Source organism: Oncorhynchus kisutch, linkage group LG25 (genome assembly GCF_002021735.2).
Source record: "Oncorhynchus kisutch isolate 150728-3 linkage group LG25, Okis_V2, whole genome shotgun sequence".
In the NCBI taxonomy this organism is placed as follows: Eukaryota; Metazoa; Chordata; class Actinopteri; order Salmoniformes; family Salmonidae; genus Oncorhynchus; species Oncorhynchus kisutch.
The window spans coordinates 2,268,790-2,292,284 of NC_034198.2; the positions used below are offsets into that span (position 1 = coordinate 2,268,790).

At 43.0% G+C, this 23,495-nt stretch overlaps 1 protein-coding gene across 1 annotated transcript; it reads left to right on the top strand.

Annotated features, from left to right (window-relative positions):
* The first annotated feature begins 1,288 nt into the window (after positions 1-1,288).
* On the top strand, positions 1,289-20,909 carry tbx6 (T-box transcription factor 6). The gene is made up of 8 exons (XM_031804601.1): positions 1,289-1,485; positions 14,571-14,784; positions 15,747-16,014; positions 16,176-16,319; positions 16,522-16,592; positions 16,702-16,751; positions 17,997-18,312; positions 18,890-20,909. The coding sequence occupies exons 2-8, from the start codon at positions 14,591-14,593 to the stop codon at positions 20,220-20,222; spliced, it is 2,376 nt and encodes a 791-aa protein (XP_031660461.1). The 5' UTR covers positions 1,289-1,485; positions 14,571-14,590; the 3' UTR covers positions 20,223-20,909.
* The last annotated feature ends 2,586 nt before the right edge of the window (positions 20,910-23,495 follow it).

The window sequence follows — 23,495 nt, forward strand, 5'->3', positions numbered from 1 at the left end:
CCGCCGAGCTCCACCCGAACAGGAAGGGGAGTCACCTTCAGTGGCAGCTAATAGACCGGCGACGACGACCGCCGAGCTCCACCCGAACAGGAAGGGGAGTCACCTTCAGTGGCAGCCAATAGGCCGGCGACGACGACCGCCGAGCTCCACCCGAACAGGAAGGGGAGTCACCTTCAGTGGCAGCCAATAGACCGGCGACGACGACCGCCGAGCGCCACCCAAACAGGAAGGGGAGCCACCTTCAGTGGCAGCTAGTAGACCGGCGACGACGACCGCCGAGCACCACCCGAGCAGGAAGGGGAGTCACCTTCGGTGGTATTCATGACACCCATGTTGACTGCAAAGCCGGTCTACCTGGCGGAATTATATCATGATGATTTGTATCAATCGGGTGGGCATTTGTTTAGAAAACTCTGCCATCACATGTGCAGCACAGAAACACAGCTAGATAAACACAACAGTCTCTTAATTGGTGCGCACTTGAATTAAAGGGGTCTCCTTGTGTGTTTTAGGCTTTTTAGTTGTTTTTTTAATAAAAATGTGTGATTTTGAGGGTGAAAACTTTAATAAACTGGGAAAAATCAGAAACCTGAAAAAACTAAATTGAGTTTTTGAAGGGCCCTAAACTAGCCCCGGGGGAGGGATATAGCTCATTAGCGCACCATCACATTGTTGTATGTCGAAGTGCACAAATCTTCAGTGGTGATTTTAACATGTACATCTTGGTAGGGCAAAGTCTTCTTTCTTTAGATGCATGCCATTGAAGACACAACACTACACATGTATTAATGCACAATAACGGTGACATGAGCTGACCATGGAGTTAATCATAACCACAGCTACACCTGGTCATCAGGGAGCCTAGCTGATATGGCTGACTTGCTTAAAGGTCCCAAATAGTAAAAAATTATGTTTTTCATGAAATGTGATGCTATTTGGATGAAACCATTATTTCTCTCACCCATCTACACACAATACCCCATAATGACAAGGTGAAAACATGTTTTTAGACATATTTGCAAATGTATTTAAATGAAATAAAGAAATATCTATTTTGCATAAGTATTCACACCCCTTGTCAATACTTTGTAGAAGAACCTGTGGTATCCCGGGAGGTCTACCCCGGGGGTTGGTGATAGAGGAGAGGATGTGCCGCGACGTTGGCTCCCTCTGCTGGGAGTACTTGGGCTGGGCACCCCGACGCTGACTGCTCCAAGTAGAGGTAATTAGGGGAGAGTGCCAACCAGCCGTGCAGGCCACATAAAGGGATCACCGTGGCACACCGTGAGGAGGAACAGAGAGAACGACATGGAGCAGAACCTGAGAAGGTGGAACGAGCCAAACCTATGTTATTTTGTTGCCTAGTAAAGTTGTGTTTTCTGACTAGAACCTCACTGTCTCTGTGTTAATATCTGCACGCTCAACCCAACACCCAGCGGTTTACCACACACCTTTGGTAGTGATTGCAGCCGCGAGTCTTTCTGAGTAAGTATCTAAGAGCTTTCCACACCTGGATTGTGCAACATTTGTCCATTATTCTTTTCAAAACTCTTCAAAGTCTGGCAAATTGGTTCTTGGTCATTGCTAGACAACCATTTTCAGGTCTTGCCATAGTTTTGACTTAAATATACTTGAAAATCTATCTCGACCACTCAGGAACATTCACTGTCTTCTTGGTAAGCAACTCCAGTCTAGATTTTAACTTGTGTTTCAGGTTATTGTCCTGCTGAAAGGTGAGTTAATCTCCTGTGGAAAGCAGACTGAACCAGGACTGAACAGGGTTTCTTTTTTATCCTGAAAAATTCCTCAGTCCTTAACAATTATAAGCATACTCATAACACAATGCAGCTACCACTACACTTGGAAATATGGAGAGTGTTACTCAGTAATGTATGGTATTGGATTTGCCCAAACATAAGACTGTATTCAGGACAGAAAGCGAATTGCAGTATTACTTTAGTGCCTTGTTGCAAACAGGATGCATGTTTTGGAATATGTTTCACTCTGTCAAATGTTTTATTTTTTTATTTCACCTTTATTTAACCAGGTAGGCTTGTTGAGAACACCTTAATTTAACCAGGTAGGCTAGTTGAGAACACCTTTATTTAACCAGGTAGGCTAGTTGAGAACACCTTTATTTAACCAGGTAGGCTAGTTGAGAACACCTTTATTTAACCAGGTAGGCTAGTTGAGAACACCTTTATTTAACCGGGTAGGCTAGTTGAGAACACCTTTATTTAACCGGGTAGGCTAGTTGAGAACACCTTTATTTAACCAGGTAGGCTAGTTGAGAACACCTTTATTTAACCAGGTAGGCTAGTTGAGAACACCTTTATTTAACCAGGTAGGCTAGTTGAGAACACCTTTATTTAACCAGGTAGGCTAGTTGAGAACACCTTTATTTAACCGGGTAGGCTAGTTGAGAACACCTTTATTTAACCGGGTAGGCAGGTTGAGAACACCTTTATTTAACCGGGTAGGCAGGTTGAGAACACCTTTATTTAACCAGGTAGGCTAGTTGAGAACACCTTTATTTAACCAGGTAGGCTAGTTGAGAACACCTTTATTTAACCAGGTAGGCTAGTTGAGAACACCTTTATTTAACCAGGTAGGCAAGTTGTGAACAAGTTCTCATTTACAATTGTGACCTGGCCAAGATAAAGCAAAGCAGTTCGACACATACAACAACACAGAGTTACACATGGAGTAAAACAAACATACAGTCAATAATACAGTAGAAAAATAAGTCTATATACGATGTGAGCAAATGAGGTGAGATAAGGGAGGTAAAGGCAAAAAAGAGGCCATGGTGGTGAAGTAAATAAAATATAGCAAGTAAAACACTGGAATGGTAGATTTTCAGTGGAAGAATGTGCAAAGTAGAAATAATGGGGTGCAAAGGAGCTAAATAAATAAATACATTACGGGGAGAGGTAGTTGTTTTGGCTAAATTATAGATGTGCTATGTACAGGTGCAGTAATCTGTGAGCTGCTCTGACCGCTGGTGCTTAAAGCTAGTGAGGGAGATAAGTGTTTCCAGTTTCAGAGATTTTTGTAGTTTGTTCCAGCCATTGGCAGCAGAGAACTGGAAGGAGAGGCGGCCAAAGGAAGAATTGGTTTTGGTGGTGACCAGCGAGATATACGGTATACAGTATAACTGGGCAAGTCAGTTAAGAACAAATTCTTACTTACAATGACGGCCTAGGATCAGTGGGTTAACTGCCTTGTTCAGGGGGAAAATATAATAATATATACACACACACAAATGTGGACACCCCTTCAAATTGATGGATTTGGCTATTTCAGCCACACCCATTGCTGACAGGTGTATACACTTGAGCACAAAGCAATGTAATCTCCATAGACAAATGTTACTGAAGAATGTGGCACGTTCATGGGATGCCAGCTTTTCAACAAGTCAGTTGATAAAATGTCGGCCCTGCAAGAGCTGCCCCAGTCTAGGAGCAAAAATAGCTCAGCCGCGAAGTGGTAGGCCACACAAGCACACAGGATGGGACCGCTGAAGCGCAGGGCACGTAAAAATTTGTCTGTCCTCGGTTGCAACACTCACTACTGAGTTCCAAGCTGACACTGAAAGCAATGTCAGCACAAGAACTGTTCATCAGGGAGTGTCATGAAATGGGTTTCCATTGCCAAGCAGCTGCACACAAGCCTAAGATCGCAGTGCTAAGCGTCGGCTGGACTGGTGTAAAGCTCATCGCCATTGGACTCTGGAGCAGGGGAAATGTTTGGTGGAGGAGGAATAATGGTCTGGGGCTGTTTTCATGGTTCAGACTAGGCCCCTTAGTTCCAGTGAAGGGAAATCTTAATGCTACAGCATACAATGACATTCTAGATGACATTCTGTGTTTCCAACTTTGTGACAACAGTTTGGGGAACACCCTTTCCTGTTTCAGCATGACAACGCCCCCTTGCACAAAGTGAGATCCATACAGGAAAGGTTTGTCGAGATCGTGTGGAAGAACTTGACTGGCCTGCACGTAGCCCTGACCTGATTTAGAATTACTCCTACTCTGAGACACTTAATCAACCCTGAATTTACGATACTTTCAATATAGATTGTGTTGGAAAGACTCACAAAGAAATAAACTATGAAATAAGCAAATAAGGCTTACAAAGCACATGGTAGTGGTGAGAGAAGAGGCTGGTGGGGGGGGTTGTGGTAATGTCTATATAACAACACGAAACAAACACAGGCTACAGTACACAATACCAACAACTCACTCTAGTAGACCTGAACAGAACCCACAGAGGGAAAGTGCGAGGTTGTGGTAATGGCTATAGAACAACACGAAACAAACACTGGCTACAGTACACAATACCAACAACTCACTCTAGTAGACCTGAACAGAACCCACAGAGGGAAATGATCCCCATCATTACTGATAATGGAAGCCTGGTACCATCACACCTGTCGGCCCATAAACACATTAACCCCCCCCAACATGGGTAATGACCTCACTCCCCACTCCCCACCCCCTCTGTGGCAGACAGGCGAGGTGTCCTTACTTCTCACCTCCACTTCCCTTCCACCCCACTGGCTGCCTTTCATCCCTCTCTCCAACCCCCCACAAATGGACAAGAAAAACAACAACTACAACAACATTCAGCCTCTCCCTCCCTTTTCCCCTAAATGTGTTACTTTGGCCTGCCATGAATGTCTGTTACTTAGCCCCTTTGTGACTAGATTGAATTCCTATTTTTTTTTATCTATTTGCTTTTTATTTGACATTTGTCATCTGCATCTGCGTTTACTGTTACATTCAGAGTTAGCACATTCAGGGTGAACACAGATGGCAAAAACCTGATTTGATTCAAAGCCAATAAAGACGAAAAAATGAGTTCATTTTAGTCATAACGGGGATATATGCACTTAGCAGACGCTTTTATCCAGTGACTTACTTGAGTGAATATACTTTCATGCAGGAATAAAACACACAACGAACCAACTGAACCACATTGGTTTGGCTTTTACCTGTATTTGAGCCTGTGCTTAATTTGAGCCATTTTCAGCATGGCCCTAGTTATTCCAAGAGTTGATTAGGGTTGTGCGGCCCGGGTTTATGGTTTGAGCAACATTGTAACCTATGTTTGAGACCAACGCATGGCAGTGGCCTTGTGAGAAGCGTGCCAGTATCTCTCTCCCTCTCTGCCCTGATAGACATGAGCCCTGCAACTCTCATCTCTCCAGCGTTGCAGGTCATTTGTTTTCTAATAGAATCATAGCCGCCTGAAGGGTTCTGAAGGAACTGCGAGCATCACTGATAAGTGAAAATACATTTTCCAAAGAATTACTGCTGTCTGTTCAGAAATAAATGTAGTCATTCAGAATATTCCACTGCTGTACACCATGAGAAAGCCTATAATTTAATTTAGCCACATATGATCAATAGCTTCTTTTTTTTAAATAGCCTAGCTGTGGATTGTAGCCCAATAAGAAGGAATAGCCTACATTCGTGAACACACGCAAATCATCAGTGAAAAAAACAGCACGCAGACAAAACAGGCCTTTAGCAATATTTCAAATACAATGGAGGGAAAGCACCGGATGGAAAGCAAATGTCTCCTAATGAAAATAGAAGACTCTAAAATATAGGCTGCCAAAATATTTGATCAACTTCCAAATATTGTTTTACAAGAGATCACCAGCCAGTAAGCTGCTCGTCATTGGGTGAGTTTGAAACTGGAAAGGCTTTTTAGAACTATTGAAGCCTACGATACTGCATGTGTCTCCACACACCTAGGCTATTGATGGATTCAAGACACGGTCATTTTGGTTAATCTCAGGTTCTCAGTTTGTCAGTGTCAAAGTAGCCTGCCATTTCGATCATGTGTGCGGCATAAAAAAATATTTGGCCAAATTCTTCAGTCATGTAAAATGAAGCAGAATTGCATGAAATGCATTTATTAAAAAAATTCCTGGACCCTAGGCTATAAATACTGTTCACCATGTGTGCAACTTCTGTGAGTGCCTCTACTCTACTGATGTATGCCACTATGCAAATGTGATGACATGCATGCAATACTTTATTATAAAGATGATTCCACCCCCCCCCCCCCCCCCCACGCGTTCCGGTACCTCTAAACTCCCCAGATCCTCCCCAATCTCACTTTTTGTTCCGGTACCTCAAAACTCCCCAGATCCCCCCCACTCTCACTTTTTGTTCCGGTACCTCAAAACTCCCCAGATTCCCCCCACACTCACTTTTTGTTCTACCTCAAAACTCCCCAGATCCCCCCCACTCTCACTTTTTGTTCCGGTACCTCAAAACTCCCCAGATCCCCCCCCACTCTCACTTTTTGTTCCGGTACCTCAAAACTCCCCAGATCCTCCCCAATCTCACTTTTTGTTCCGGTACCTCAAAACTTCCCAGATCCCCCCCACTCTCACTTTTTGTTCCGGTACCTCAAAACTCCCCAGATCCTCCCCAATCTCACTTTTTGTTCCGGTACCTCAAAACTCCCCAGATCCTCCCCAATCTCACTTTTTGTTCCGGTACCTCCCGATTAACTGAAAAACAACACATATAAACCCAACATGTTAGATGATGGGGAAATCTATACTGAAAAACAACACATATAAAGCCAACATGTAACATGTTAGATGATGGGGAAATCTATACTGAAAAACAACACATATAAAGCCAACATGTAACATGTTAGATGATGGGGAAATCTATACTGAAAAACAACACATATAAAGCCAACATGTAACACATTGGTCCCATGTTTCATAAGCTAAAATAAAAGATCCCAGAAATTGCCCATATGCACTAAAATCTTACTTCTCTCCAATGATGTGCACAAATGTGTTTACATTCCTGTTAGTGAACATTTCTCCTTTGCCAAGATAATCCATCCACCTGACAGGTGTGGCATATCAACAAGCTGGGGGCAATAAAAGGCCACTCTAAAATGTGCCGTTTTGACACCAACACAATGCCACAGATGTCTCAAGTTTTGAGGGAGCATGCAAATGACATGCTGACTGCAGGAATGTCCACCAGAATTGTATGTTCATTTCTCTACCATAAGCTGCCTCCAACATCGTTTTAGAGAATTTGGCAGTACGTCCAACCGCAGACAACGTGTAACCACGCCAGCCAAGGACCTTCACGTCCGGCTTCTTCACCTGCTGGATTGTCTGAGACCAGCCACCCAGACAGCTGATCAAACTGAGGAAAAAATCATTGTGATTGGCTGAGCCTGGCTCCCCAAGGGGTGGGCCTATACCCTCGCAGGCCCAACAATGGCTGCGTCCCTGCCCAGTCATGTGAAATCCATAGATTAGGGCCTCATTTATTTATTTCAATTGATTTATTTCCTTATAGGAACTGTAACTCGTTCAAATCGTTGAAATTGTTGCATGTTGCATTTATATTTTTGGTTCAGTATATATTCAACGAATCTGGATAAATCAGCATGGATGAATGTTGACAAGAAGTCACTCTGTTGTAAAATAGTACAACAGGTCAAATTGAGGATCATACTGAAAATAGATTTCAGTCCAAAATTACAATGGAATGCAAAACTGTTATGATGACAGTTTAACACCTCCAAATATCAATTTAACCCCTGTCTAACCAGCACTCACTAAACTTAACTGAGGAATGTGCTGTGATCCTGAAAAATCAGCATATGTCGAACTGCATCTATGGAAATGTATGGACTGCATTTCTGAGCATAACTGATATCACCTCCATTGTTATTACAGCCATTAATAACCTAGCATTAATTAACCATTAATTGAACTAGCAAATAAATGCTTTGAATTTAGTTCTGATGAAGACAATCGGATCAAACCGTTGTAAATCAGCTGAAACGTTCATCAGTGTGCGGGTATTGATTATTTCACAAATTTAAATTCTTACACCATGCTTCTTTTTAGAATTCTAGAGAATTCTAGACATCCTTGTTTATGTAAAGACCAAACTGGCAGCCCAGGACCAAACTGCCTCTGTCCAAGTCTTCCACCTGCATACGACCCCTGGTCTCCTACTGGGAGAGGGTGACAGGGAGTCCCAGAGAGGAAGACTAAAGTAATCACATGACCACAGGGAACCCGTCAGTAGCCCCCCAATATAGGCATGTGTGTGATGGGGGTGTGTGTGTGTGTTGACAGTGATGGGCAGTATATTATAGATCATTTTGATTATTGTTTTTATTTAACTTGGTCCCCACACCCCCTCAATGGTCATTCCCTCCCCATCAACAGTCTTTACTCTGCCCCCCCCCATGGACATGTATTTATTAAACACCGCTGCAGTTATGATGTATATAGTGCTGCACCTCTGTACATGTGACTATTAAACACTCTGAATCTGAAAACATGTTAACTGCTGGTTCATCACTAGGGAAAGGTATTGGTACTAATGTCAGTGATATCTGTCCTTTTACTGTGACAAACCCTTGACAGATGGATTAAGGTACAGAGGTGAGAGACATTTCAGGGGCTGTATGCATGTCACAAATACATCTAAGATGACAACCAAGTTAATATTTCAGTAATGACAAGGTATGACGGTAAAAAAATGATATACATACACCATATACACCAAGATACAGTTGAAGTTTACATACACTTAGGTTGGAGTCATTAAAACTTGTTTTTCAACCACTCCACACAATTCTTGTAACAAACTATAGTTTTGACAAGTCGGTTAGGACATCTACTTTGTGCATGACACAAGTAAGTTTTTCCAACAATTGTTTACAGACAGATTATTTCACTTATAATTCACTGTATCACAATTCCAGTGGGTCAGAATTGTACATACACTAAGTTGACTGTGCCTTTAAAACAGCTTAGAAAATTCCAGAAATTTGTAATGGCTTTAGAAGATTCTGATAGGCTAATTAACATCATTTGAGCCAATTGGAGGTGTACCTGTGGATGTATTTCAAGGCCTACCTTCAAACTCAGTGCCTCTTTGTTTGACATCATGGGAAAATCTAAAGAAATCAGCCAAGACCTCACAAAAAAAATTGTAGACCTCCACAAGTCTAGTTCATCTTTGGGAGCCATTTCCAAATGCCTGAAGGTACCACGTTCATCTGTACAAACAATAGAATGCAAGTATAGGCACCATGGGACCACACAGCCATCATACCGTTCAGGAAGGAGAAGCAGTCTCCTAGAGATGAAAGTACTTTGGTGTTAAAAGTGCAAATCATTCCCAGAACAACAGCAAAGAACCTAGTGAATATGATGGAGGAAACAGGTACAAAAATATCTATATCCACAGTAAAACAAGTCCTACATCGACGTAACCTGAAAGGCCTCTCAGCAAGGAAGAAGCCACTGCTCCAAAACCGCCATAAAAATGCCAGACTACGGTTTGCAACTGCACATGGGGACAAAGATCATACTTTTTGGAGAAATGTCCTCTGGTCAGATGAAACAAAAATAGAACTGTTTGGCCATAATGACCATCGTTATGTTTGGAGGGAAAAGGGGGAGGCTTGCAAGCTGAAGAACACCATCCCAACCGTGAAGCACGGGGGTGGGAGCATCATGTTGTGCGGGTGCTTTGCTGCAGGAGGGACTAGTGCACTTCACAAAATAGATGGCATCATGAGGCTGGAAATTATGTGGATATATTGAAGCAACATCTCAAGACATCAGTCAGGAAGTTAAAGCTTGGTCGCAAATGAGTCTTCCAAATGGACAATGACCCCAAGCATACTTCCAAAGTTATGGCAAAATGGCTTAAGGACAACAAAGTCAAGGTATTGGAGTGGCCATCACAAAGCCCTGACCTCAATCCTATAGAACATTTGAAAAAGAGTGTGCGAGCAAGGAGGCCTCCAAACCTGACTCAATTTCACCAGCTCTGTCTGGAGGAATGGGCCAAAATTCACCCAGCTTATTGTGGGAAGCTTGTGGAAGGCTACCCGAAATGTTTGACCTACGTTAAACAATTTATAGGCAATGCTACCAAATACTAATTGAGTGTATGTAAACTTCTGACCCAATGGGAATGTGATGAAATAAATAAAAGCTGAAATAAATCACTCTACTATTATTCTGTCATTCCACATCCTTAAAATAAGACAGGGAATTTGTACTCGGATTAAATGTCAGGAATTGTGAAAACATGAGTTTAAATGCATTTGGCTAAGGTAAATTTACGACTTCAACTGTATGTGGACACCCATTCAAATTAGTGGATTCGGCTATTTCAGCCACACCCGTTGCTGACAGGTGTATAACATCGAGCACACAGCAATCTCCATAGATTAACATTGGCAGTAGAATGGCCTGAAGAGCTCAGTGACTTTCAATGTGGCACCGTCATAGAACCTTTCCAACAAGTCAGTTTGTCAAATTTCTGTTCTGCTAGAGCTGCCACGGTCAACTGTAAGTGCTCTTATTGTGAAGTGGAAACGTCTACAATGTGGTAAACCACACAAGCTTACATTACGGGACCACCGAGTGCTAAAGTGTGTATGCGTGTAAAAATCGCCTATCCTCCTCCTCCAAGTTTCAAACTACCTCTGGAAGCCCAATAACTGTTCATCGGCTGTAGTTTTGTTATGCTCACCGCCATTGGACTCTGGAGCAGTGGAAATGCGTTCTCTGGAGTGAGGAATCACGCTTCACCATCTGGCAGTCCAACGGACAAAACTGGGTTTGACGGATGCCAGGAGAACGCTACCTGCCCCAATGCATAGTGCCAACTGGTAAGATTGGTGGAGGAGGAAAAATGGTCTGGTGATGTTTTTCATGGTTTGTGCTAGGCCCCTTTGTTTCAGTGAGGGGAAATCTTAACACTACATCATACAATGACATTCTAGACGATTCTGTGTTTCTAACTTTGTGGCAACAGTTTGGGGAACACCCTTTCCTGTTTCAGCATGACAATGCTGAAAGCGAGAGTAATGGTTTGTGGAGATAATTGAATCGCCCAACCTTACTAATGCTCTTGTGGCTGAATGGAAGCAAATCTGTAAAGCAATGTTCTAGTGGAAAACCTTCTCAGAAGAGTAGAGTCTGTTAAAGCAGCGAAGGGGGGACCAACTCCATATTAATGCCCATGATTTTGGAATGAGACGTTTGACAAGCAGGTGTCCACATACTTTGGTCATGTAGTGTATATATACAGTGCCTTCTGAAAGTATTCAGACCCCTTGACTATTCCACATGTTGTTAGGTTACAGACTTTTTCCCCCAATCAAACTACACACAATACCCCATAATGACAAAGCAAAAACAGGTTTTTAGAATCAAATAAAAAATACAAAACTAAAATATGACATTTACATAAGTATTCAGACCCTTTACTCAGTACTTTGTTGAAGCACCTTTGGCAGCAATTACAGCATTGAGTCTTCTTGGGTATGATGCTAAAAGCTTGGCACACCTGTATTTGGGGAGTTTCTCCCATTCAGAAACTTGTACCAAAGCTACTCCTGCATTTTCTTGGCTGTGTGCTTAGGGTAGTTGTCCTATTGGAAGGTGAACAGTTGACCCAGTCTGAGGTCCTGAAGGCTGTTGAGCAGGTTTTCATCAAGGATCTCTCTGTACTTTGCTCCATTCATCTTTGCCTTGATACTGACTAGTCTCCCAGTCCGTTCCCCTGAAAAACACATCCACAGCATGATGCTGCCACCACCATGATTCACCATAGGGATGGTGCCAGGTTTCCTCCAGACGTGACGCTTGGCATTCAGGCCAAAGAGTTCAATCTTGGTTTCATCAGACCAGATAATCTTGTTTCTTATGGTCTGAGAGTCTTTAGGTTCCTTTTGACAAACTCCAAGCAGGCTGTCACGTGCCTTTTATTGAGGGGTGGCTTCCATCTGACCACTCTACCATAAAGGTCTGATTGGTGGAGTGCTACAGAGATGGTTCTCCATCTGTAAGGTTCTCCCATCTCCACAGAGGAACTCTAGAGCTCTGTCAGAGTGACCATCGAGTTCTTGGTCACCTCCCTGACCAAGGCACTTCTCCCCCGATTGCTCAGTTTGGCCGTGGCTTCCAGCTCTAGGAAGAGTCTTGGTGGTTCCAAACTTTTTCCATTTAAGAATGACGGAGGTCATGCTGTTCTTGGGGACTTTTAATGCTGCAGAAATGTTTTGGTACCCTTCCCCAGATCTGTGCCTTGACACAATCCTGTCTCGGAGCTCTACGGACAATTCATGGTTTGGTTTTTGCTCTGACACGCAGTCAACTGTGTGACCTTATATAGACAGGTCTGTACCTTTCAGAGTCATGTCCAATCAATTGAATTTACCACAGGTTGACTCCAATCTAGTTGAATAAACATCTCAAGGATGATCAATGGAAACAGGATGCACCTGAGCTCAATTTCAAGTCTGAAAGCAAAGGGTCTGAATAGTTATGTAAATAAGGTATTTCTGTTTTACTAAATTTGCAAAAAAATGTGACTTTAATTCTAAATAAATCACTGACAGTGTCACTAGCAAACCATCTCCACACCATCATACCTCCTCCTCCATGCTTCACGATGGGAACCACACGTGCAGAGATCATCCGTCTCACAAAGACACAGCGTTTGGAACCAAAAATCTCAAATTTGGACTCATCAGACCTAAGGACAGATTTCCACCGGTCTAATGTCCATTGCTCGTGTTTCTTGTCCCTAGAAAGTCTATTCTTATTGGTGTCCTTTAGTAGTGGTTTCTTTGCAATAATTCGACCATGAAGGCCTGATTCACACAGTCTCCTCTGAACAGTTGAGGTTGATGTGTCTGTTACTTGAACTCTTTGAAGCATCTATTTGGGCTGCAATATCTGAGTCTGGTAACTCTAATGATCTTATGCTCTGCAGCAGAGGTAACTCTGGGTCTTCCTTTCCTGTGATGGTCCTCATGAGAGCCAGTTTCATCATAGAGCTTGATAGTCGTTGTGACTGCACATGAAGAAACTTTAAATGTTCTTGACATTTTCCGGATTGACTGACTTTCATGTTGTTTCTCTTTACTTATTTGAGCTGTTCTTGTCATAATATGGACTTGGTCTTTTACCAAATAGGGCTATTTCTACTTTGTCACAACACAACTGATCGCCTCAAACGCATTAAGAAGGAAATAAATTCCACAAATTAACAAGGCACACCTGTTAATTGAAATGCATTCCAGGTGGCCTCATGAAGCTGGTTGAGAGAATGCCAAGAGTGTGCAAAGCTGTCATCAAGGCAAAGGGTGGCTTCTTGGAAGAATCTCAAATATAAATTATATTTTGATTTGTTGAACACTTTTTTGCTTACTACTTGTTGTTTCATAGTTTTGATGTCTTCACTATTATTCTACAATACATTTTTTCTAAAAATAAAGAAAAACCCTTGAATGAGTAGGTGTCTAAACTTTTGACTGGTACTGTGTATATATATATATTGTGTGTGTGTATATAACTGGCCTTATTTCTTGATGTAAACACGCTGCTCTGTGCTGTTTTTGTGTTGGTCAGCTGTCTGTTTAGAGAATGAGAACAGAGAGGGGGCCTGCAGCCTGCAGGTTGGTCCTAGGGAGAGTTAAAAAGAAGGAAGTGTGAAAACCATTTGGCCCGACGTGTGAAGCCTCACTCACCTATATAACACATAGGCCCTGAGCGAGAGGGACACTTAAAGAAGAGAAAGAGAGAGGGACAAGACAGACAGAGTGAAGGGGGAAAAAAAGAAGAAATACCATAGCCAAAAAGAAAACTCAGAGAATACTACAAGGACAAGATCGAAACATCAAGGACAAATCGCACTGGAGAACAAACACACTGATTGGGAGTAAATGGACAGAGAGAGAAAGAGATAAATCGAGTGAGTTACTGAGCAAGGGAGAGGAAAAGGAGAGAAAGAGAGGTATAGCGAGAACGAAGAGATGCTGAGTGTGGAGATGTACCCCAGTTTGGCCCTTGGGCACCAACGAGTGGGAGACTGCTACTATAGAGGCGAGTGTGTGCATCTGTCTGTCTGTGTCAATGTGTATTTGAGAGAAAGCATCAGTGTGTGTGCATGTCATGTGGTGCTTTACAATTCATGGTTAATCCTTTGAAATACTGTCATAATTACCCAGTCCAATTCAGATCATGGTTCAAGTTGACCTTGTCAAAATGTGTCAATCGTTACCATTGTTTTATGATAAGATCTGATCAAATGTATTAGTATGAATGTCAGAGTGTTAACATTATGTGGTAATGCTTATCTCAATGCCAAAATGGTCATTGATCAACACCAAATTCAGGATTGGAATTACTTATTTACTTATTGTGGTGTCATTTGTTATGACTATGCCACCAATGCTACAAATTGAAATGGGGATACCCTGGCCCCTTAGAAAATTTCACCCAAAAATGATCTTTTGGTATTTGTTTCATTAGTCCAATGTTGATATAGTCCTGAAATACTTTTAAAACTTTCAAAATACAGAAATAGAGCCAATAAGATGCATTTAGCATCATACCGGTGGCATTCCTGTTTTTGGGTGGAAATGTCCTTTAATTTAGATGTTAGGTTGCACAGCACTCCCATGCTTACTTGAACCCTAACTGAAGCCAATTAATTATAATTATATGCCCCCCCCCCCCCTACCAGATAGGGAACCTCCTGCCCACATGCCCCTCTACCCCTCCTCCTATGACATGGCTGCCGGGGCCATGCCCTCTCACCCTCTGGCCCCACCCCCCGCCCCCAGCGAGTCAACCTGTAAAGGCCAGCAGGACAGCGTCAAGATGGAGCTGGAGAACGGTTCACTGTGGAAACATTTCTGCTCCGTGGGCACAGAGATGATCATCACCAAGAAGGGCAGGTGAGTGCTGTCCATCTGTGACCCATGTTGCGATTTTTTTAAATTTAAATGTATCTCCACTGCTAAAAGGTCAAAGGTTAATAAAGGAAATGCATTTACTGGGAAATGCCTTCACAAAATGATTATATTTATCAATCTCTCTCTCTCCCACTTCTTATTTCTTTCTCTCTCTCTCACCCTTCTGTTTCTTTCTCTCTATCTCCCTCCCTTTCCTTATATCCCTCTCTCTCTTTCTTTCCCTTATTTCTTTCTCTCTCTCTCACCCTTCTGTTTCTTTCTCTCTATCTCCCACCCTTTCCTTATATCCCTCTCTCTCTTTCTTTCCCTTATTTCTTTCTCTCTCTCTCACCCTTCTGTTTCTTTCTCTCTATCTCCCTCCCTTTCCTTATATCCCTCTCTCTCTTTCTTTCCCTTATTTCTTTCTCTCTCTCTCACCCTTCTGTTTCTTTCTCTCTATCTCCCTCCCTTTCCTTATATCCCTCTCTCTCTTTCTTTCCCTTATTTCTTTCTCTCTCTCTCACCCTTCTGTTTCTTTCTCTCTATCTCCCTCCCTTTCCTTATATCCCTCTCTCTCTTTCTTTCCCTTATTTCTTTCTCTCTCTCTCACCCTTCTGTTTCTTTCTCTCTATCTCCCTCCCTTTCCTTATATCCCTCTCTCTCTTTCTTTCCCTTATTTCTTTCTCTCTCTCTCACCCTTCTGTTTCTTTCTCTCTATCTCCCTCCCTTTCCTTATATCCCTCTCTCTCTTTCTTTCCCTTTTCTTCTTTCTCTCTCTATCTTTTCCTCTCTTCCAATGTAATGTGTAAATTGAATCAAATAATTCAGCCTAGCTGCCATTGATACTTTGTAATGCTTCTAAAATTGTGTAATACATTTGTGTAATAAAATCATTATCTTTCCCTCTCTTTCTCCCCCACCTGATTTCTGTCTCCCTTCGTCCACTCTTTCCTCCCTCCTCCAAGGCGGATGTTCCCCCAGCTGAGGGTAAAGCTGTCAGGCCTGAACCCGGCGCTGCGCTACATCCTGCTGCTGGATATGGTGGCCATGGACACCTCTCGCTACCGCTTCCAGGGTGACACCTGGCAGGTGGTGGGTGGCGCTGAGGCCCGCTTACCCGACCGGGTGTTTATCCACCCAGACTCGCCAGCCACGGGTGCCCACTGGCAGAGCAGGAGCATCTCCTTCCACCGCGCCAAGCTCACCAACAACACGCTGGACACACAGGGATATGTGAGTATAGTGGGAGAAATAAAGTATGACAGTGAGTGTGTGTGTGTGTGGGAGGGAGGGGGGGTTGATGTGTGTGTGTTGTGTGTGTGTTTTATAGGTGATCATCTTAATGACAATAATAATGACTTTTTTCCTTCCTCGCTCTCTCTTCTTTCTCGTAGATCATCCTCCACTCCCTCCACCGTTACCAGCCACGGGTACACGTGATTGAGGCCAGGGACGTGCTGAGGTGGGGGGGAGGGCAACACTCCTTCATCTTCCCAGAGACCCAGTTCCTCACCGTCACCGCCTACCAGAACAATAAAGTAAGGGAAGGAAGGGTGAAGGGTGTGTGTGAGAGAGAGAGAGAGAGAGAGAGAGAGAGAGAACGAGTGACAGTATATATGCATAAAATAACAAATGGGTAAAAGATAATATAGTTTCTCAGAGAATGTTTTTATACACTTCTAATATACAATACTTTCTATTCTTCTCATAATGCTTACTGACTGTGTGACTGATTGGCAGATCACTGAACTGAAGATCCAATCCAATCCCTTCGCTAAGGGCTTTAGAGAGGATGGCATGAATAGCAAAAGGTATAGCACACACAGACACACATGCTCACACACACACACCTGCACGCACATCCACACACACTAATATTTCCACATACACTCACCTATCTCTATTTTTATTTTCTTCCAGACAGAGGGACGTGAGGCAAAAGCGGAAGCTAAATGAACCTCTAGATATTGGTGAGTTTAATAATATTACTCAAATTTCATTCAACTTGTTCATTCCTTTTCCATCCTACAATCATTAATTGCAATGATGATGCTTTTCTGACCATTTTCTGTGTCCTCCTCAATGATGATGCTTTTCTGACCATTTTCTGTGTCCTCCTCAATGATGATGCTTTTCTGACCATTTTCTGTGTCCTCCTCAATGATGATGCTTTTCTGATCATTTTCTGTGTCCTCCTCAATGATGATGCTTTTCTGACCATTTTCTGTGTCCTCCTCAATGATGATGCTTTTCTGACCATTTTCTGTGTCCTCCTCAATGATGATGCTTTTCTGACCATTTTCTGTGTCCTCCTCAATGATGATGCTTTTCTGACCATTTTCTGTGTCCTCCTCAATGATGATGCTTTTCTGACCATTTTCTGTGTCCTCCTCAATGATGATGCTTTTCTGACCATTTTCTGTGTCCTCCTCAATGATGATGCTTTTCTGACCATTTTCTGTGTCCTCCTCAATGATGATGCTTTTCTGACCATTTTCTGTGTCCTCCTCAATGATGATGCTTTTCTGACCATTTTCTGTGTCCTCCTCAATGATGATGCTTTTCTGACCATTTTCTGTGTCCTCCTCAATGATGATGCTTTTCTGACCATTTTCTGTGTCCTCCTCAATGATGATGCTTTTCTGACCATTTTCTGTGTCCTCCTCAATGATGATGCTTTTCTGACCATTTTCTGTGTCCTCCTCAATGATGATGCTTTTCTGACCATTTTCTGTGTCCTCCTCAATGATGATGCTTTTCTGACCATTTTCTGTGTCCTCCTCAATGATGATGCTTTTCTGACCATTTTCTGTGTCCTCCTCAATGATGATGCTTTTCTGACCATTTTCTGTGTCCTCCTCAATGATGATGCTTTTCTGACCATTTTCTGTGTCCTCCTCAATGATGATGCTTTTCTGACCATTTTCTGTGTCCTCCTCAATGATGATGCTTTTCTGACCATTTTCTGTGTCCTCCTCAATGATGATGCTTTTCTGACCATTTTCTGTGTCCTCCTCAATGATGATGCTTTTCTGACCATTTTCTGTGTCCTCCTCAATGATGATGCTTTTCTGACCATTTTCTGTGTCCTCCTCAATGATTTGATTTATGCATATGCTTTGTTTATTGTTTTTACAATGATCAACAAAAATCCTATTTTACTCTGTTTTTCTGTCCCTCTATTTTATATCTACTTTCTCGAACCTCTCTCTCAGTGAGCTGTGACCCGTGTGACTCCACTGAGCTCCTGTCTCAGTACTCCTCTTCCTCCTCCTCCCCCGACCTCCAGAGCCTGGCCCTGGCATCTCTTCCATCCCTTCCCCCTCTCCCTGAGTCTGTGTGTGGGTATGGCTCCAACGAAACGCCTTTCCAGGAGAGCCCTGTTCCAGAGCAGCAGCAGGCTCTAGACCTGGTGGGCCAAACCTTCATTGCCTCCCAGATGACTGACATCACAGCTAACATCACGGCCGATATAACCAAGGGGCCACAAGATGCATCGGGCAACAAAGTCTCCGATGGAATGATGGACAGGTGAGTTTTGGGTTTATAAACATTTAAGTTCACAATGGGTGCATGCTGATTGTCTAAAGTAAGGATCTGCGGCCAAGGTTAGCTCTTTGGGGCGGCAGGTAGCCTAGTGGTTAGAGCGTTGGGCCAGTAACCAAAAGGTTGCTGGAACAAATCCCCGAGCTGACAAGGTGCAAATCTGTCATTCTGCTCCTGAAAAAGGCAGTTTAACCCACTGTTCCCCAGTAGGCCACCAATGTAAATAACAATTTATTCTAAACTGACAGGCCTAGTTGAATAAAGGTTACATTTAAAAATATATATGCTTCATCTGCACTGATATGAAAATCCTGGCTATATAAAAGCAATGTGGAGATCGAGGATGCCTACCTAGACTTTGCTGGATTTCACCTGCAACCTCCTTTAATGTCAGTGAGTGCAGATGGATACAAAGACACTTTAGAGTATTGAGATGTACCCCATCCATGTCTTTAAATAATTAACAAGTCATTGGTACAACACCTTTGGTCAGCTGTTATGTGTCAGTTACATTCACAGCAGGTTACAATAATGAGATTTGTATTTTATTTTTACCTTGCAGGTCCGTCTCTATGAGTCTTTCCACTTACAATGGGACATATCCAGCTACTCCTCTTGGTTCTTCCTCTTTTGACCCTGCTCCTCATCCTCAGTCTTCGTCCTCCTACCGCTCAGATCCCTCCATCCCCCAACCCTCCCCCACTTCTGCTTTTAATTATCCATCCATGGCCACCACTGACTATCCCTCTATTCTCTCCTCTTCTCCTACCCTCCCTTCCTCCACCACATCTCCCTCGCTTCAGCAAACTAGTTTCACCTACCCCACCGTGCCTATTTCCACTTCATCCTCCCCCAAGCCTCTCCTGTCCTCCACCTCCTGTCAATCCATCCTTCCATCCATCCCACAGCAAGGCCTGCTCAGTCCTCATACACCCACAAATACCTCTTTTCCATCACTCCCTCCTCCCTCCTGTCAACCCATCCAGCAGAATGGGGTGACCACCCATTCCATGCTCACTCCCCCGAACCAGGCTCTACAAGCTGTCCCCATCTCCAACCAGACTCCCCCTCTGTTGGTCTTTAACCCCACAGCATACCCCTACCCAAACCTACCTCTCTCCAACGTCATCCAAACCACCCCTCCGTCTCTCTTCAACCTCTCAAGTCCCTCAACTTCTCAATCACACCCCGTTCCCTCTCTCCCTTACTCTCTTTCTTCCCATTCCGCACCTCTATCTTATCCCTTTCCCTCTCTCCCTTCATCCCTCTCTTCTTGCTCTTCAGTTCAAAATTGGACTCTTCCGAATGCTTCCTCCGGCTCCGTCCACTCTGTGTCTATTCCCATCCCGACTCAGATCCAAGCTCCCTCTGTTGGGTCGTCCTTTCTTCCTTCCTCCTTCACTCACCCCCCATCCTCCCTTCCTAATCCAGTTTACCAACCCTCTTCCTGTTCCGCCATTCCCTCTGTGTCCGTCGCCTCTTTCCAGCCTTCTGCCTCTTCTCACATCCCACCCTTCTCCCTGACCAACCACTCCCTCCCTCCAACGGCATGTCTCCAGAACCAGACCACCACGCCCTCCTCCTACCCCCCGATAGCGCCCACCGAGATTGGCTCCTTCTCCCAGTTCAACTCTGGCGCACCCTATCTTCCAGAAATGGTACTTCACCATCCCTCACTCCTGCCTCCACTGGATCCCTCTCTTTCATCCTGTGTCTCCTCCTCCTCCACACCCCCTGCACTCTATCCCCCCTTCTCTTCCTATCCTCTGCGCCTCTGTCAGGACCCCCGCTCGTCCTTCCCCATACCTCTCAGGCACATGTACAGGCAGCACCAGCATGGCCACACCCACGCTCAGGGGTCCTACCTGGATATGAGTGGGAGGGCTGTATTCTGAGGTAGAGGAGATAGAAGGTAATGGCCGAGTTTCAGCCCAACATGATGTGCAGGCGTTCCATTGCATCAATCAATGGTTGTGTGCCAAGTCATCGACTGTGCAGTTGGCCCGTCAGATTGCTATATCATATGATGTGGTTAGCTGATATGTTAAATACCTATCCATGCATTGTACAGTAAGATCTGGAATGCGTCTGCAATGTTGTCAACAGGAAATCAACCTTTAAAGTCGGCTGCAACGTCGAATGCCCCCAATGTTGTAATTTATGAAGATGACATGCATCAGAAAATGGTGTGCTGTGTATGGAGAGAAAGAGAGTGAATCAACAGAGAAGAGTTACAGTGGTCAAAACAGTTCATTGGAAATGTGGCCTTTTGCTAAACTGTTTTGTGATAGCAAGTGTGTTCATTATAAATAAATACAAATGTATAGATTGTATTGCCCTTTTAAGGATCCTATGTGTAGTATTAGTTGAAGTTGTTGGAAAATAATTAGATTTCTTTTTTGACTTTGTCCGTGTGAAAGTTTGTTGACCTACTGTGCATCAAACTATGGTGACATTTTCAAGTTCCATGTTTTGTTTTGTTTTTTCTAACTAAAAAAACTGTTGAATTGGACTTAAACTTGTAAATAGTTTTTTAATCTGTTCTTTTTCAAATCCATTCCAGTATTAAAACAATGAAGTGTGTTCTTGACTATGTTTTTGTGAATCGATTACAGTGAAATTATTAGTGATTTTGTATTATTATTTTCACAGGAAAGACATCTTGAGACCTAGGTCTCTTTTACAAATGCACTCTGTATATACACCATAAATATACACATTATGTCAAAAGTATGGACACGCCTACTCATTCAAGGGTTTTTTCTTTATTTCACTATGTTCTACATTGTAGAATACTAGTGAAGACATCACAACTATGAAATAACACATATGGAATCATGTTGTAACAAAGTGTTGAAAAAAATCCAAATATATTTTTGAATTTAGATTCTTCAAAGTAGCCACCCATTCTCTCAACCAGCTTCACCTGGAATGCTTCAACAGTGAAGAGGCGACTCCGGGATGCTGGCCTTCTAGGCAGAGTTCCTCTGTCCAGTGTCTGTGTTCTTTTGCACATCTTAATCTTTCATTTTTATTGGCCAGTCTGAGATATGTCTTTTTCTTTGCAACTCTGCCTAGAAGGACAGCATCCCGGAGTCGCCTCTTCACTGTTAATGTGGTGGATTGCAGGTACTATTTAATGAAGCTGCCAGTTGAGGACTTTTGAGGCGTCTGTTTCTCAAACTAGATGTTGTGTTAAATGCTCTACAACAAAACTTTCTTAATGTCCAACAAGCTTTCTTTACCCTTAACCTTGTTCTGAACACCTCCAAAACAAAGGTCATGTGGTTTGGTAAGAAGAATACCCCTCTCCTCACAGGTGTGATTACTACCTTTGAGGGTTTAGAGCTTGAGGTAGTCACCTCATACAAGTACTTGGGAGTATGGCTAAACAGTGCACTGTCCTTCTATCAGCACATATCAAAGCTGCAGGCTAAAGTTAAATCTGGACTTGGTTTCCTCTATCGTAATCGCTCTTCTTTCACCCCAGCTGCCAAACTAACCCTGATTCAGATGACCATTCCACCCATGCTAGATTATGGAGACATCATTTATAGATCGGCAGGTAAGGGTGCTAAATGTTCTTTACCATTGGGCCATCAGATTTGCCACCAATGCTCCTTATAGGACACATCACTGCACTCTATACTCTTCTGTAAACTGGTCATCTCTGTATATCCGTCACAAGACCCACTGGTTGATGCTTATTTATAAAACCCTCATAGGCCTCACTCCCCCTTATCTGAGATATCTACTGCAGCCATCATCCTCCACAAACAACACCTGTTCTGGCAGTCACGTTCTGTTAAAGGTCCCCAAAGCACACATCCATAGGTCTCTCGTCTTTTTAGTTCGCTGCAGCTAGCGACTGGAACGAGCTGCAACAAACACTCAAACTTGTTGTCTCTACCTTCTTGCCCTTTGTGCTGTTGTCTGTGCCCAATAATGTTTGTACCATGTTTTGTGCTGTAGCGATATTTGGGAGATGATTTCCTTTTCAAATAACTGAAAGTGAGAGGTTGTAATCTGAATAAAGGGAAAAAGGCCTTTCTTGAACATAGGGTTAGACATTCTTAATCATTTGCTTGAGAACCAGTTCAGATTTAAGTATAACTTTTGTGAGACTGAAGCCTTTAGTGAGAGGTCTAATGCTTTAATATTTAATCATTTCTGCCCTCCAAATTCATATTCATTATATAAATTGGCCCGTTTAATTTAGTCTGGTTTGTCGTTCCAAATAAAATGGAATCTTTTTTTCTCATATCATTTAAAAAGCAGATCGCTAGGTGTAGGCAAGACCATAAGCAAATAGGTCATCTGGGATATGACTAAAGAGTTAATCAGGGTGATTTTTTTTCACAAATAGACAGGTATTTGCCTTTCCATGGTAGCAAGATCTTATCTATTTTTGCTAACTTTCTATTAAAATGTATTATAGTGAGATTATGTATTTATTTCGGGATATGTATACCGAGTATATCACATCACCATCAGACCATTTTATTGGTAACTACATGGTAAATAAAATCTGTATTTTTTTTTTTGTAATCCAATACGTAATATAGTACATTTATGATAATTATCATAATAATATCAAAAAAGGTTTGGTATACCTCAACTGGTAAGCTATCCAGCCCTGGAGTTTGGTATACCTCAACTGGTAAGCTATCCAGCCCTGGAGTTTGGTATACCTCAACTGGTAAGCTATCCAGCCCTGGAGTTTGGTATACCTCAACTGGTAAGCTATCCAGCCCTGGAGTTTGGTATACCTCAACTGGTAAGCTATCCAGCCCTGGAGTTTGGTATACCTCAACTGGTAAGCTATCCAGCCCTGGAGTTTGGTATACCTCAACTGGTAAGCTATCCAGCCCTGGAGTTTGGTATACCTCAACTGGTAAGCTATCCAGCCCTGGAGTTTGGTATACCTCAACTGGTAAGCTATCCAGCCCTGGAGTTTGGTATACCTCAACTGGTAAGCTATCCAGCCCTGGAGTTTGGTATACCTCAACTGGTAAGCTATCCAGCCCTGGAGTTTGGTATACCTCAACTGGTAAGCTATCCAGCCCTGGAGTTTGGTATACCTCAACTGGTAAGCTATCCAGCCCTGGAGTTTGGTATACCTCAACTGGTAAGCTATCCAGCCCTGGAGTTTGGTATACCTCAACTGG

Coding starts and splice junctions, on each gene's coding strand:
- tbx6 (XM_031804601.1), top strand. CDS start 14,591: ATGCCCCTCTACCCCTCCTCCTATGACATGGCTGCCGGGGCCATGCCC. Junction 16,593..16,701: donor GATGGCATGAATAGCAAAAG/GTATAGCACACA, acceptor ATTTTCTTCCAG/ACAGAGGGACGTGAGGCAAA. Junction 16,752..17,996: donor AAATGAACCTCTAGATATTG/GTGAGTTTAATA, acceptor CCTCTCTCTCAG/TGAGCTGTGACCCGTGTGAC.